This window comes from Kogia breviceps, chromosome 12 (assembly GCF_026419965.1).
Source record: "Kogia breviceps isolate mKogBre1 chromosome 12, mKogBre1 haplotype 1, whole genome shotgun sequence".
NCBI lineage: Eukaryota > Metazoa > Chordata > Mammalia > Artiodactyla > Physeteridae > Kogia > Kogia breviceps.
Genome location: NC_081321.1, coordinates 31992461 through 32009945, shown reverse-complemented (window position 1 = coordinate 32009945; position 17485 = coordinate 31992461). Strand labels below are relative to the sequence as shown.

Genomic DNA, 17485 nt, shown 5'->3' with positions numbered 1-17485 from the left:
GCTAAACAGCAAGCACTCAGTAAAATGTTGACTATTATTACCTCTCCATTGCCCTCAGCAAGGAAATACCTAGAATCTTTTGTCTCAAACTAGGTATCCAGTAGAGCAAGCAGTGCAAAATATAAATCATGAAAAATGAGATCTATAACCAGAAAAAAACTATCTGGCAAAAGCTTCTGGAATTTTCGATGTAGAATGATTGCTCTATTATAAAAAGTATTAGTAATAACCACTTACAATCTGCCAGATCTTGTGCCAAGCACTTTGTAGGCATTCTCTCATTGAATTTTCACAAAAGTATTATGAAGTAACCAGTATTGCAAACCCAATGAAGTAACCTGAATGAAATAAGTGAATTACTAATAAAATTTTACAGAGGGGGAAATCTGAAACTTAGAGAGGTTTAATCACTGACTCTAGATTAAGCCTAATGGAGCCTAGAGCTTTGGTTGTGGCAAAGCCTCTGAACAATTCATATAATATTTATGAATTCAAAGCAGGTATGTAAAATCTTCTAACTGAACTATAATTTTAACATTTATTTGTAATCAGAAAAAAAGCTATTATAGCAGCAATACCAGAAGAAGAAAGTTTAAGAAACTCAATGTGGTTAACTAAAATAATGGCTCTGACAGGGAGAATTGTCAAATAGTTGAAGGAAAATGACTCAAAGTGGGTGTCAAAAGTTAGGTAGGTCCTGAAAAAAAATTTCTGCAGATCAGGTACCACCATGAGAGAGGCATAAAATTATATATTACAAATATATATTTTTTGGTAGATAGTCTTACATCCTTTATAGAACAAAAGGGGTTATAAATTAAATTGGTAAGTAAAATGACTCCACTTTTGTATTTACTCTAAAAGAGTAAGTAGCTATTGAATTAGAAAATCAAAATAGAAATCATTTTATATTTGGACTTGAAAAATATAGGTATTTGCCATATAAATTTGACAGAATAAAAGAATGCCAGATAAACTACTTATAAGCTTATTGTATCAAAGCTCCAAAGTTATGAAATTTGTAATTCCTATATATATGTATATATACATATATATACTTAACATCAACACATAAATTCAAGTTCAAATGAAACATTTACTGACCCTAATTACATAACGATGTAACACTCAGTGAACATTTATTGAATAGTGAAAGAATAAACAACGTGACAGGTAAATTAGATATTTAACTTAATATTTTTCTATAATCGGTATTGTTTACTTACAACTTTAAAATTAATAGCTACATTTTTAAAACGAATTAATTCAAAAGAGTTTTACATAAAGCAGGATCATAAATGTAATAGAAATGTTATTTATATATTTAAATTTTATAGGTCACTATAAATTCTTAAAAGAAATGCAGATCTTCAAAAATATAGTTACTTTTTTCCTGATAATTATATTAATATAATTGGAAAAAGTATAAAGAAAAAAATTTAAATCACACATCTGAGATATAATTAATTTGATATCGATATATTAGATATATTATAATTTTATATATATAACAGATATAATTTGTTTAATTTCATAAAGCTTCAAGTTCCAAGTAGGTCAGGCTGTGAAATTTGAAACTTAATGCACGGTCGCCACACGGTGGTCAAGATCGAGAATAGCAAAAGCTAAACTCACAGCATGCTTGATTATTGAATATAACATATTATTGAAGCAAACTTGAAAATAAAAACTTAGGTTCTTAAAATTAAAAGTTTAAATTTTTATGTATATATTCTTCATGAATTAGAGTTTCTGATATTAATTTTTAGCAATTAAAATTATTAAAACATGATGGTGATAATGACGTCAGTTTCGTTAACTACGATAGCTACCAAGTCATTTATATTTAAATTTTAAACTCATAGGGTAACTCTGATTTATTTTGGATCAGAGCCTGTGCTTGTCTTTTTTTCCTACAAAAAGTGTAAAGGTATTTTCCTTTTATTATGTGTAACACAGGCAAAATTATTTAAGTCAATAAATTTTTAAGGAATTTCACATGTTCTGATTCCTTCCACTGCCAATCACCTTGGTTTCTCAAATGTTTGATCCAAAATTTTCAAGATAACCCTTTCAAAAAGAATTTTGTCTCCATCCACAGTTGTCATGTTGTCGGTCCATAGTTCTTTTAGTTGGGCTTCTTTGATCTCCAGTGGAGTATGGACACACTTCAAAATTCCCCACCTGTAATCTTTGGGATCCAATTTCCTCAAGCAACTTACTTTAGGACCATGTTTAGGGTCAAAGGAGATGGATCTGCCTGGTACTGAATTTTAGACACCCTCTAAACATGCATTAAGTTCAAACCATATTCACTCTTAAGCTATCACAACTTGGAACAGTACAGATCGTTGGGATATGCCAATACCCAAGATAAAAAGTTTGACTGTTAGGTTTTTCGTAGTTTATTAGCACCTCTCCTGAAGTTCTTTCCCACAGATCTAACACATAGTTCTCTCAGTAAAGGAAACCACACAGTTACTCTATGAGACGTTTCCAATAATGTAGGTCTGCAGAAAAAGTCCCATCGGGATAGACCTCAACAGTGCCTGTGTTTGTCTTATTCACTGTTTTATACACCCTAGTGCCTATCACTGTTCCTGCTGTGGTATGGGTTCAGTACTATATTTTTAAACAAACAAGTGATATTCAATAATTGAAATGTTGCCAGAATTAAATAAAATATAGAAACATGATTTAAAAAACCAAAAAAATATATACTGACATATTTGCTAGTGCAATCTGAGTAACAGACAAATGCAGGCAGCAGTGTTCCTTCCTTCGAATTTGCTTTCTCCAATACCTGCCATCCCTGTTACGTTTTCATTCACTGAGCTTTAGGTTGGAAGAGCCCCTCCTTCTGAGTGTTCTATTAGTGACCCCAGAAGCAGTTACTAGCCATTAGGACTGTCTTCCAAAAGGTGGATCAGACACATACGGTGTTTTACTCAAATTTGTGTGGTACATTTAGCAGTGAAGTGTGACTTTGAAGTTTGCTTTAAAAGAGAAGGAGGATGCAAGGGAAAGCTTCATAGATCTTTCTTAGGTTCAAAAGGCAGAATTAAATTTAATAATTTAAAATACATTTCTTATCTGGGTTTTAAAACTTTACAGAGTTAAATCGACTTGTCCATATACAAAGTGCTAAAAATGTGTCTTTGATACTTTTACTCACTGAAGTAAATTGTAGTATATTAATACTACAATTAATATAAGGAGACCCATGAAAAATTTTTGACTTTTCCAGTCTCATGTACCTGATTATGGTAATAGCAGTTGCAATGCAGACACATGGGGGGCACTGGAATGTTAATAAGATGAAAAATAAAACACATACCATAAAATTACGCTGGTAATGAATGTTCTCTTTGTTAAAGTCGATCACATAGCCATTGAAGGACCAAACAAACGTGAGATCCAGTGCAGGATCGAAGGAAGCAGCACACTGCATGGTTGCATTTTCTCCAACGGTGATATCGGCATTAATTGGAGCCAATATAATTCGTGTGGGATCTATACATTTTTAAATAAAGGAGTAAACCACTATTCAAAACATACGAGACACCATATTATCTGGTACATTAAAAAATAAAAATCAATATAGTTGAAATCTCTGTGCAAAAGAATAAGATGTTTACAAGTTCAAATTCCAAGAATAGTTTCATCAACCAAGAGATTTGCACAGAAGGCTTTTGAAATGGAAACATAAGCTTAGTGCTGAATCACGTCTTATAGTACATTAGAAATTAAGCACTGTCAAACTTAAAAAAAAAAAAGTAAAGTTAATCAAATGGTTTCTTACCTGTGATAACGAGAGTCCCAGTGCTATTAGCCTTCCCTTTATTATTTTCCACAAAGCATGTATAGACACCTCCATCATTCCTTGTAATGTTATTGATTTCCAAGCTGCCATCTTCCCAAATGAGTATTCTATTGAAATGAAAGACATACATACTTCACAAAACTAATTTAATGAAATATGTTACTATTCTATGTCTTAGATTAAAAACACTAACATCTTAGTATCATTAAAGTTTTACATAAGTGGCTTGACAGAGACTTTTTTCAAGATGAAACATTCTAGTCTTCGTTTAGAATATTCTTTCTCAGCATCAAGGTTTTTTTGGAAAACCACCTTTATCTTTTTCTTGGACTTATCACAGTAATCTCGAACTGTCCTCCTGCTGCCAACCTTGCCTCTACACAGTTTCTTTTCCCACATGTCAGCCAGACATGAAGACATACATCACATAAGTAATACAATGTCACTCTTTGGCTCAGTGATGTCACCCTACAGCTCAGAAGCCTCCAGTGAGTTTTCCATCTCACGCATAGTAAAAGCCACTGCCCTTGGTTTGCCCTTTTAGGCCCGGGTCATTTGCACAATCTGTTTCTCACAACCTTCAGGGTTTTGCACAGTGGCACCTTCAGTAAAGCTTTGTCTGATAAATTCTAGTTAGTATGGCATGCACACACCCATCCACGGAACTGCTGCTGTCCTGGCATTCCCCATGCTCTCCCCCTTCCCAGATTTTTTCTTCCTAACACATATTTCATCAGACATACTTCAGCTTTACTTATTAATCTCTCCTTGCATTAGATGGTAACATCCTGATGTCAGGAATTTGTACCTGCTTTGTTTGTGGCCCCATCTCAAGGTAACATATTCATTAACATATACAATCATTAGGAAAAAACAAAAAACTATGTTCCAGGAACTCCTTAAGGAGTGAGACACGAAACAATGAGTAGGCCCTCGATCAACCTGTTTTTCAATGTATGGGCTACATGGAGTTTAACTGAAGCAGTGGCTCTCTACGTGCCACCATAAAATGACTTTTAAACCACTGTGAGACAGACTTAGACCAGTCATAGGCCTGAAAGAAATGAGCCCAGATCTTCCAGGAACGTGACCCCAGGACTTCAGACTTGGTAGTTAGAACAGACTGTCATTTCCACAGCCACAGAGGAATACAAACATATTTTAATTTTAGGAAATTTCAAAGAATGATACTGTAAAACCTACCTTAGTAAAATCTTCTGTAACAGATGACTTTTAGGAAATTCTTCTATGAACAGAAACTAAATCTTTCCTACTAATAGAACTTAAATGTATTGCCTCTGCCTGTCTGCCTCTTCCTTGGAGTCAGGAGACCCCAAACTCATTATCTGTAACCTTATTATACCTAACTCTTACATAGAATTTATATTACATTGATATTACATATATTATGATATACTACATATAATTTATACATTTATTATATAACTTTACTATATAATGCCTTGCACTTACATTCAATATTGGATTGCCTGTCATTGGATTTTACTTTATTTTTAAATTTTTGATATTCTTTTCCATTACGGTTTATTACAGGATATTGACTATCCCGTGCTTTACAGTAGGCCCTTGTTGTGTATCCATCCTATATATAATACTTTGCATCTGCTGATCCCAAACTCCCAATCCATCCCCCCCACATCTCCCTCCCCCTTGGCAACCACAAGTCTGTTCTCTATGTCTGTGCATGTGTTTCTGTTCTGGAAATAAGTTCATTTGTGTCATATTTTCGATTTCACATACAAGTGACATTGTATAGTATCTTTCTCTTTTTCACTTACTTCATTCTGTATGATAATCTCTAGGCCCATCCATATTACTGCAAATGGCATTATTTCATTCCTCTGTATGGCTGAGTAATATCCCATTGTATATATATACTACATCTTTATCCATTTATCTGTCGATGGACATTTAGGTTGCTTCCATGTCTTGGCTATTGTAAATAATGCTGTATGAACATTGGGGTGCATGTATCTTTTCAAATTAGAGTTTTGTCTGGATATATGCTCAGGAGTGGGATTGCTGCATCATACGGAAACTCTACTTTTAGTTTTTTGAGGAACCTCCACACTGTTCTCCAGAGTGGCTGCACCAATTTACCTTCCCACCAACAGTGTAGGAGGGTTGCCTTTTCTCCACACCCTCTCCAGCATTTACTATTTGTAGAGTTTTTAATGATGGCCATTCTGATCAGTGTAAGTGGTACCTCACTGTAGTTTTTTTTTTTTTTTTTGCGGTACGCGGGCCTCTCACTGTTGTGGTCTCTCCCGTTGCGGAGCACAGGCTCCGGACGCACAGGCTCGGTGGCCATGGCTCACGGGCCCAGCTGCTCTGCGGCATGTGGGATCTTCCCGGACCGGGGCACGAACCCCTGTCCCCTGTATCGGCAGGCGGACTCCCAACCACTGAGCCACCAGGGAAGCCCCTCATTGCAGTTTTGATTTGCATTTCTCTAATAATTAGCAATGCTGAGCATCTTTTCATGTGCCTATTGGCCATCCGTATGTCTTCTTTGGAGAAATGTCTATTTAGATCTGATTTTTACTTTCCTTAAATCTATAATTTCCAAAACCTTAATTTATTTCTGAAGCTTTGTATAAACATATGCCAACAATTCTCCATATATTCCATTTTAAGAGCAGAGCTTGATAAAGGAAAATTACTACATACATACCTTATTAATAAAAATCTCCATACAAGAAAACACCAAAAATTTCAGCAATAATATAATCCATAATTTCCTTGCTCGTCTTTAACTCTCCAGTTCCCACTTAAGCTCATTTCAGAATACTTTTTACTTATTGAAGAAATAATGTAGTATCATAATATAAACATAAACATAAAAGTAATTATTTGATATTGTGGGAGCTATGCTAATGTCCCTCTATGGTCTCCAACTGTGAGGAGTGTAACTGATCCACAGCTCCCGCTGCTGCACTCAGAAATCCATCACTGTGTTTGAGCCAAGACAACACTTTCCACAGGTTGCTCTCAGCCAATGACTGAGTCCAGGAGGAATTTTAAGGCTGCATATTCCAGGTAAACATCAGGCTCCTCTTATGGTCATTTTTAGCTGGAACGCTTTCCAGTGGTCTTACCACACTCTCTTAGATCTGCACTGAAGTCCATTTCAACCCAGCCTTTCTTCCTTCCTTCCCTTTCCCCTTCATTTGGAAGCAGACCCGAATCTCAGATGGCTGCCCCAGCCTTCACCAAGAGTCTTCTCTGTTTTCCTTCCTAGGTATTGCCATTAATAAATCTCTTGCGTGGTTAATCCTGCATTGTCATCTGCTTCTCATAGAACTCATATTAACACAGTACTAACATTAATGTGTCTCATTTTTTCTCACTAAGCTCTAGTGTAAGTCCTTAGCCAATTTTTCACCCCCATCCATTGAATTATTTTGTAAGTAAAGCAATGAAAATTATCATCAAGTTGCAATGGAAACAACAATAGTAACAATTCATCTTTTTTTTTTTTTTTTTTTTGCGGTATGTGGGCCTCTCACTTCTGTGGCCTCTCCCGTTGCGGAGCACAAGCTGCGGATGCGCAGGCTCAGCGGCCATGGCTCACGGGCCCAGCCGCTCCGCGGCATGTGGGATCTTCCCGGACCGGGGCACGAACCCGCGTCTCCTGCATCGGCAGGCGGACTCTCAACCACTGCGCCACCAGGGAAGCCCAACAATTCATCTTTTAAAACCCACATTATATTCTTAGTTTTCTCATATATATTAGCTCTCAATTGATCATTGTCATCTTTAAAGGGTATACTTCCTTGTGCTGTTCAGCTCACCTACACTTTCAGGTACTTTGTCCATGACATTAAAATTAATTTCAGTAAGAGTATTTAGGGAACTTGATGCTTTTGAATAATGATCCATATTCTAAAGTCAATGTAGTTAAATTATCAGAATCTTATCCTTATTTTCAGATTAGATCATATAGGTAAGCAGTCAAACAAGCCAGGAACCATCTGGTCTTTAATAAAGTAGTCACTTATTGTTGTCAAAATTATTCCAGTGTAACCTCCATCTTATTTGTTAAGTTTAAAGCACACCAACTCTGGGGTAGAAAAGAATCTTGGAGAGACTCTCATAGAAATGGTTCAGATAAAGACCATTTTAGTTGATAGCAGTCCATTGGATATAAATGAACAACTACAAAGAGATTCTGTTGGAGAATGCATGTCATTTTAACCTCAAATAAAATCATACAGTTGAGAACTTAATTACAACTTATCAAGATTTATGTTTCCTCTCTCCTGACTGCAAGTACTGCATATGCTATTTTACAAACCATCTACCAGGCACAGTGATAACTTAGTAATGTGGAATGGTTTTTAGGTAATTATATTAATCAGAGTGAGATTATAGTTATGTTCAAAGACAGTTATTCAGTTACTCCTTGCATATTATTTTCAACAGAAATATTTCTCTAAAAGTAATTATTAGTTTAACTTTCCTTAATACATACTATTTTATAACATTCAAACTTATTTTTACGTGAAATACCAAATCTATAATAAAGAGATACTTAAATAATCTGAGATACTAACGGGTTAACATAGTGAGCAAACATTAGATTTATAGACTCTTTCATCAAAATGTCATACAATTTGATTCAAATACTTTAAAAATATTAACACAGGACTAAAATAATAAGATTTTAGGAGCTAGACTTTTCTTTTTTTGAACACATGTTGGTATTTAGGAAGAACAAATCCATGAAGCATAGTTCTGAGAAATCTGTGGTTGCAGAGGCCCATGGCATGAGTCCTCATCAGAATCAGAGCAAGATTCTTTTCATTAAGGAGAGAGAGCTAATAGTGCAGCCCACAGGGCATGCTGTGCTCGAGGCTGTTGCAGCAGTGCGTGTACCTAAAATTAGAACTACCTTCCGATCATGGTCTGCATCACTCACTACCTGACTGCTAAAGCTTCAACCCCATATTGCACACATTGACTTTTCCTTTAACACTGATTCTTCTAGTATCGCTTTGTTAAGGTGTTAATAAATCTTAGTCAGACATAGTACCTGTAGAATTTAATGTATTCAGGGAAGCGGCCGCTGTCCTTGCACATCCCTCGCCAACCACAGCCTTGTCTCATGCACAGCCATACCTGTGATTACCCTAATAAGGGAACTGTGTTGCTATGTGTTCATTCTGTATCAGCATGGCACAAGTTCAAGTTCTGGCTTGGAGATCACTGATGTATTTTCAGAGGGTCACTTTAACCTTTCCAGGCTTTAGATACTTCAAAACAGAGATAACACCCACCTTACATTCTTCATTGGATTACTGTAAAGATGTATCTCTCATACTTTTGCTAGAATATTTTTTTAAAGGCAAAACCTACTTTTTTCCTCCCTTATTTAGGCCTTTAGACAGATTTCTATTACTCTTAGCTGAAGCCACAGAAAATGCTGTTACTGATGACCTGGCTTACTATGTGTCATCCCTTAAGACTGTCCTCCATTTTACTCTAAAGACAGCCATGCTGGTTTTAGTCCTTACTTTCCTTATACATCCTCTGCTCTCTGCCTTAGGGCCTTTGCACATGCTGTGCTCCCTGCTTGAAATATTTGCTGCTCCCCAACCTTCACATCCCAATTCTCCTATTTCCCAACATTCCTTCTCCCCATAGATAGTTAGGAAGATGAGAACTTCCTGTTCACTTCAGAAGAGGGAAGAGGTGATTTGTACTTTAAAATCACCTTTTATTTCCCTACTGAAATATTTAATAGGCTAATTGCATAAAATTAAATCAAATATGAATGGCTATAGAAGCCCTTGTTAGGGGAAAAATTATAAAGACCCTATTTTATTTCCCACTGTTAATTAGTTTTGTGGCCTTGGGCAATTTGTCACATACCCCTGAGCCTCAATTTTTAAAATTCCTTATAAATTCTAGTAGTCTAAAAATTGAATTCTGTTTATAATAGATACTGACAGTGATGGGTATTTCTGTTTACCTTAGAACTGTGATATCTTCTGGGGAGAAAAGTTAGAACAAAAAATAGTTACATTATGAATATGAAAACAAGTTCTCTACAAAGTAAACTTTCCCATGTACTGAGTTGCAATTGGATTTCTAGTTTCTGGACTGACCTGCTGCTGTTGACAAGCCGCTCTGTACCTTTACTCCATAAAAATTTTGGTTTGGGTGCAGCTTTAGGTTTGCATTCAATTATAACTCTTCCTCCTTTAGCAGCCAGGATCTTTTTCTTCATAGGATTCATTTCAAAAGTTGGAGCCAAAGCTAAAAGAAAGTAAACTATTATTTGTCTCTTTTGCTAAAAAAGAAACAAAAGTTTCTTCTATACTATAGCATCTTTTATTCCCTTTTGATTAATAATCAATAGAAAAGATTAATCTCACAAAATGTTATCAGCAATGACCAACAGACATTCCATGCCTAATAATAATAATTGTTTTCTTTTATTTAAAACTTTATCGAGGTATATTTTACTTATCAAAAATTTACCCATTTTAAATGTATAATTCTTGGTGATAACTGAATTAATTATTACAGATTTAAGTTGTAATCAAATGCTGTATACATATTTACCTTGAAGGTAATACCTAATTCAAGTGTCTTGACTCAGTTGCACAAGGGAAGTTAAGTGAAAGGACAGAGGAAATTGAGCAATTATTAATATTGACACATATTCATAATCAGTAATCGTAGTCACACTTTGAATTAACTGTCCCCAGCTTATGGATGAAAGAACTGATATCTATTAAGATTATATAATTTGCCAAAGGTGCCACAGGCAGTAAGATATCAGATGGGATTTACATTTGAATCTAGATCTGTCTGATTTGCGAGCATGCTCTTTTCAGCAAACAATATGACTCCTCCTTCATTCTACAAACATTTATTGAGCACCAACTGCATGCAGACACTATGAGATGCCTTAATAAACAGAGAGACCCCTGGCTTCAGGACCAACCTACAAACAGTTATGGGAATGATGTTTTCAATTAATTGAGAAGTACATGATGCACCTGTAGCTCATCCTTACCTCAAAGTACAGATCAATAATTATGAAAACAGGCTATAGAGTCTCAAAAAATGTTACTCTCTTGATGATATGCTCTAATTTTCTTTAGTGTCCCCACATCTAGCTCATTTCTCAATCTCTTTGTCATTTTGAAGACTCCAGGGGGATTCCATCTTTTTATTTCCACACATCCCAATCATCTATAAAACTGTCCTTTCTGGGGGCTTTTCTAGGCCTAAGTATATCTTTATCCAGGTCTTGACCCTTCATCATCTAGTCCCATGATTCTCAAATTTTATTTGTGCATCATAATCATCTGAGGATCTTGGTAAAATGCTATTTAATAGATCTGGGGTGGACAGGAGATTCAGCACTTCTAACACGCTCTGAGGAACACACTTTTTATAAAAATGATTTAGGTTATCCCATTGTTCTTTTAGTCTGAGTTTTTATAATTGGAAATAAATAAGTAAACAACCAACCTGTGTTGTACACTTAACACAGCATGTGGTATTTTGTATAGGCTCAATAAATATTGTGGGTGACATATTGCTTATAAAATATGAGAAATTTAATCAGATTATATTTAGAAAGTCTAAATTTATCTAGAAAATAAGACTTTTTTCTGAATCTGTTCAGTCTTAATAAAATCATTGATTTGGTGCAGTCATTTAAATGACCCATGCTTGCCTAATATTTGAATTTCTAGTGACAGAATCTAGACCATGTTCATGTACACATATATATACATATATATGTGTATATATATATATTTTTTTTCTTTTGTTCTTTATTGAGCCTATTACTGACTAGTATCTGGTGCAGAGTAAGCAATCAATAATCATTTGGTGGATGAATAAATGAATTAACTAAATAACTCAGGAAAGAAGAGAGAGAAACACTGTTCCTAAAGGTAATAAACAAAAATAGATTGAAACAAATATAAAGCTGGTCAGGAATTAATCTCAGTCTCAAAATGATCAATTTGCTTAATTACTACCTTAATAGATTAATGATTGCAAGATTTAGGTTTGAAGACAGAAAGATCTTTCAGTCTGAGCTGTTAAATTTTCATTTTCTCTTGTAATATATAACAATTAACAAGAAATTTTAACAGAAAACAAAAGCATTTACATTTGGAAGGAATTGAAATTCACCTCATATCTTCTCTAAGAGTCAAAATGATTTTATTGCACTTCATACCAAAGCGATAGGGGATAAAGCCTAAGCCTAAACATTTCTTTGATACCCAAAGAAACTAGATTAAATATATTAGCAAGGAATTTTGACTTTAGGGGGAAGAAATGGAATATGATACTCAGCATAATAAGAAGAGGCAGGAAAAGTTAAAATCAAGAAGGCCTCAACTCATTTTAAAGATAGCTTTCTTTAATACTTTCTTATAACTGTCTCACTGTCTTTCATGTTCTTTTAGTGTCACTCAATTTGTAGTGATACCAATGTTTTAAAAAATTTCCCTTTGGTGTCTCAAGAATAAAAGAGGCTGCACTGAGTCATTGTTTTATCTTTTCAGTAATCATTTCTAGCAGAGAAATCCTGCCCACGTGATTCATTACTTACAATATGACTAAACTTGGTGACAGCCACTTCAAATAGTATGAAAAGGACATGATAGTATGAAAAGGACATGATACTTTTAATTAAAGTCGTTGTAATAAAAATAAGAAGAAAGTAAAAAATCTCAGAGATTTATGGGATAAAAATGAGAAATTTAATAGATATAATGGGGGAAAGTATGTAGTGGATTGTGTCATTCTTTAGAACAGTAAATATTTCAGGAGGAGATGATGTGAATGAGTGAGAAATAATGAATTCGGTTTCAGACATGCTGAGTTTGGGATATCTGTGAAGTTACCCAGATGACCATTTCTACCAAGAAGTTTTTATAGTGGGCTTGAAGCTGAGGATAAAATTCTGGGCCAGAGGTAAAAATTAAGGGGTCATTGATAGTTAATGGGCAAAGAAGAAGATATCATCCAGGTTTTTAAAAAACTTTTAAAATAATAATTGAGGAATAATATTATAAAATACATGAAAGAATGAGTAAGAAAATGGAATGCAAGCAGAGGAATGGAACTCTAGAAGAGAGCAAGATTTCCAACTGAGCAGGGAAGGGGTAAAAAGGAAAATGAAGGCGATCAAGACAAAATGATCTGGGAGGTATCAGAGCACGGCATCACCAAGGACAAAAGAAAGGAGAAGTCAAGAGGAAAGCATGACCAGAAAGAGAGACAGCTTGAGGATATGCACACACACTCACACACACACACATACACACACACACACACACACACACACACACACGAAGAAGGGATGTCTGTTGAGGGCAGAGATAAAGGGATTATTTTGGGACAAGATACATCGTTCTCTGGATAAAGAGTTTCAAAAAGACAAGTGTAGTAAAGATTCAGATAGTTCTGAAGAAGGATGGGAAGTTGAAATATTTTATTTCAGTGGTTTTCAATTTTCATGGAGAAGTAAGAAAGTAATATGAAAGTAGGAGTGAGGGTGGGGTAAGGGGCTTGAGGAACGTCTTGAAGGTTTTCAATAGCAATTTTAACCCAGGGACCCAGGGACTGATAAAGCTACCAAGTGCTAAACATTCATCTGAGGCTGGCTCACAGGCATTGCAGAAGCATCAGTCTTCACTATGTGATGTCCTGGCAGCGTTTAGCTGCCCAAACATAGGAGAGAACAAGACATAAAAATCGGCACGTGTGAAGTCTGCTTTACCATTCAAAAAATCTTAAAAACCTTTATACTCCATACTGCCTCCAATTTATTTACTGTTCTTTAATGAAAGGAAAATAATATCATTCTATTCCAAACCACATTTTAGAAATGTTTAACTTCTAATTCAAGAAAGTAATGTGAAATTAAATATAATCTGTATATCATGCAGGATCATTTTAATGTGTTGCTTTCTTGCTGATTGTTAACAGAAACCAGAAAGAATACTGACCCAAGATCTTCAACTCCGCGTTTGCATAAATGGCTCCATGTGTATTTTCAGCTATGCACTGATACATGCCAGCATTTTCAAAGGTCACGTCATATAGTCTCAATTCCCCTCTATGATACTGGAAAGAACACAAAGTGAAACACATTTTCTTGATAGACTTTAGTAGAAATGGTTTCATTTGGGTTTGGGCTTGGTTGTCTTTCCATTTAGGTACATTATTTTTGCCCCCACTGTTAACTAAGTCCAGTGGAGTGGGGTTTTCATGGTATGGGGAAGTAAAACCCACTTACCATGCCCAGTGGCTCTTGTTCTATTCATCCTACAGAGCAGAGAGTCCACCTTTTTCCCTCTTGGCCCAGCTGGGAGATTACAGTGGGAAGGTAGGCAAGGACCCCACTGCTGCTACTTGTCCCCAGGGCTAAAGGTAGGACCTTCATTCTTACCTCTGTTTCTGTGGGGTCATGGAAACAGTGGTAAGAAAAAGAGGACAATATCAGGTAGTAGAGATGGACACATAGGAAGAGGGTGAAAAGTGGAACAAAGGAAACAATAAGGAGAGAGAGAGAGAGAGAGAGAAGGTAGACATTAAGATTACAGAAAATTGTTTAAGCTGAAAAAAGACACTTTATGTTCACTTTCTGTTTTTTTCTTTTAAAGGAGAATTTTATATTTCAGGGGCTAGATGCCCTTAATCTACTGACACTACTGCTAACTTTATCCCAGGATCACCCAGAAATGTTACCTGAACATAGGCTCAAGAACTGCAAAGCACTTGAACATACATACCGAATATCCATTCTTCAGCCATCGGATGGTAGGGATGGGCTTCCCTGTGGCCACACAAGGCCAGTAGAGATCACTGCCTATATCCACCTCTGTGTCATTGATGTGTTCTACCCACTCAGGAAATGCTAAAAAGTAAAGAACATTGAAAATTGTCAAATGCAAGTCAACATTCATCATCATCTTAAGAGGACAAATATTACACTTTGTTGATCTTCTTCTGGAAAATACATCAAACACTCCATGTGTCTTAAAAATCAATGACAGAGTCAGTGAAATTGCATTTTACAGGCCAGCAGGTAAACTTTATCCTACATTATTACAGCACTAGGTAACTGTAATTCAATTCATAATTGTTTTTCTATTTGTGAACCATGTTTTTTTGGAAAGCTAATTCACGAATAGCACTAAAATAATTTATCATTTTCTTATAATGTAAATCTTTCAAAATGACATATAAGGTTTTAAAGAATTATGTGTTAATTTATTATGTAAGAGGGGCAGAGTCTAGGATACAAGTGGAGATGTTGACCTCAGAGAGCAGCTGAATCTAGAGTATAAAGAGATAAAGGTAGAGAAGTAGGTGTCAGTAGATGTGGAGTTGGGAGTTTGTGAAAGCTCCAATTTAATTACTACCATTTTCTCTGTGACATAGGAAGCCAAGTTATTAGCTGAGAGGAAGGCTGAAGGAGGAGGTACTGTGGGTTTGAAGGAAATCACGAAGGCATGAAATGGTCATCTAAGAGAGTGAGAGAGTAAGTGAATCTGGAGAAATGTAGTCTAGTTGCCAGGCAACATTAAGGGTCCAGTTAAAGTTAATGATGCTTCATTGAAAATGGGCTAATCAACCTGGTAGTGCTCATCTCAAGTCATATTCAAGTTCCTTGGTTCTGGCACTAAGGCACAGAGCTAGACTTTTCCAGGATTAGCCTTTGCCAAGGTAGTAAGGCAAAGTGGAGAGAGGAAAGTGAGCTGAGCAGGTGAGCAGGGGAATGATAATGATTGAACCCAGATTTAGGAAAGAGATGGGCAGGGTTAGGAGACGTGAGAGTAAGTTAAAACAGAGTAAGATTAACTGATTATAGTTGCTGGTAGATTCAAAGGATTGTAGGAATCTGGGTATTGGAGCTTGAAGGTGGTGATCAGAGTGAAATGCTTGAACCTGAGATGGTAAAGGGATTGGAACTTGGTGACAATAAGGTCTGAAGCATGGCAGTGGGAGTGAGTTGCTGAGGAAGGTTGTCGGACAACATCAGGGGAGGAAAGGAGTTCAAAGGAACTGAGACTGTAAACTATTGGAAAAGTTATTATAGCCTACATGATTTTATGTCACCAAGAATGAAGTCAGGAGTAGAGTTGTAGTTGGTGAGAGTTGTCAATAGTGAAAATCTTAGGGCAATGGGGGGTGGGGAGGGGTGACCTGACATAAGATTGTAAACTGGATGATTAAAGGAGAAGAAAGATAGTCTAGCAAGGGCAGTGAAGAGCAGGGAGGGCAGGTATTGGCAGTACTGCCAGCCACTCCTGGGGATGAGGGCTGTGAAAGAAAAATCAGTCACTGCTTGAGTGGTCTACAGGGGAAAGTGTCTTTAAGGGAGAGCCAAGTTTCAGTTAGAGCAAGAGAATAAAGGAAATGTTCATAGAAGAAGTTGAGAATATACGGGATTCTGATAGTGGACTATGTGCTCTAGAAGCATAGTGTAAAGACTTCAGAAGTTGGGAATGAGGGGGAAATAGAGACTGAGTAGGACACGTGCAGAGCTCTGTGGGTATTAAAGTGCAGGCCATAAGGAGGCCCTGGGGTGCAAGGGCTTCTTAAGGCAAATGAAATGCGCAGGGTGAAGGTAAAATGGTCCTAATCTTAGTGGACTTTATGAGATGGTGGTGGTGAGGCTGCATATCCTGGGTCATCGGAGACACTTACTTTATTCCGATATAGACAGAGGCCTGGGGTCTGAGGCATGGGGGTAGGGGTTGGTCTTGACCCTGCCATAGTACCCTTTCGGCCTTCTGGTATTCCAGTTCAGTTGAGGCATCATCTCCAGTTTTTCCTATCATGCATTTTTTGATGAGGCTAAGGTACCCTTTTGCCATATGCTTTATCAATATCTTATGTAATATTCCATATCACACTCTCACTATTTTCTTTATAATTATATATATTGGGGGTATATATTTATTTGATTGTATATGTTTGTATAAATTTGGGGGTTTTGTATGATATGACTAGAGTACGAATTCCTCAAGGACAGAATATTTCCTTTAAGTCTCCTTGCTCCTATCATAGTGTCTGCCTCTGAGGACACACTCAGTATACACTTGTTGAAGGCTTAGATGTTTACTTAGATGTGACCTGCAAACTTCACATTGTGGATTTGTCAATGGATTTGTAGGGATGATTTCAGCCTGAAAAGTTTCAAGCATTGACTGAGAAACAACATTCTCTCCTCCCAAACATAAGCTTATTTTAATGTGTGAGAATCAAACACTTGTGCCAAGAAAATTGTATTAAATAAAAATTTTCCTTAGACCAGTCATTCTCTAGGTGTGGCTCCTGAACCAGTAACATCAACATCTCCCAAGAATTTGTATTTCTAACAAATTCTTGGGTCCCAAATAGGCCTTCTAACTCAGAAACTCTCAGGGTGGAAACCAGCAATTTGTGTTTTTAATAAGCCCACCAGATGATTTTAAAACATGCTAAAGTTTGTGAACCACTGGGTTAAACTAAGTCATAATGCATAGGTTCTTGTTCAAATAAAAAAGAAAGCTTGAAGAAAGTCAACAAACTATATGAATTATATTTTCTGAAAATTATCAATAACACTACTATTGATCCATTGGTGTTCCTATGATACCACTGGCATAA

The 17485-nt window shown here is 36.2% G+C and overlaps 1 protein-coding gene and 1 non-coding gene across 7 annotated transcripts in view; both read right to left on the bottom strand.

Moving 5' to 3' along the window:
* CNTN1 (contactin 1) overlaps window positions 1–17485 on the bottom strand; it is a 353678-nt gene that overhangs the window by 109019 nt on the left and 227174 nt on the right. For all 6 annotated transcript variants that reach the window (XM_059080718.2, XM_067009071.1, XM_067009074.1 and 3 more), the window contains 5 exons: window positions 14620–14744; window positions 13834–13951; window positions 9955–10105; window positions 3803–3930; window positions 3338–3513 (listed from right to left, as the gene is read on the bottom strand). In XM_059080718.2, the coding sequence (XP_058936701.1) occupies window positions 3338–3513; window positions 3803–3930; window positions 9955–10105; window positions 13834–13951; window positions 14620–14744 (698 nt within the window). The remainder of the gene's footprint in view (window positions 1–3337; window positions 3514–3802; window positions 3931–9954; window positions 10106–13833; window positions 13952–14619; window positions 14745–17485) is intronic.
* LOC131767518 (small nucleolar RNA SNORA18) lies at window positions 2414–2544 on the bottom strand. The gene has a single exon (XR_009338727.1). It is a non-coding gene; the product is annotated as a small nucleolar RNA SNORA18 (small nucleolar RNA).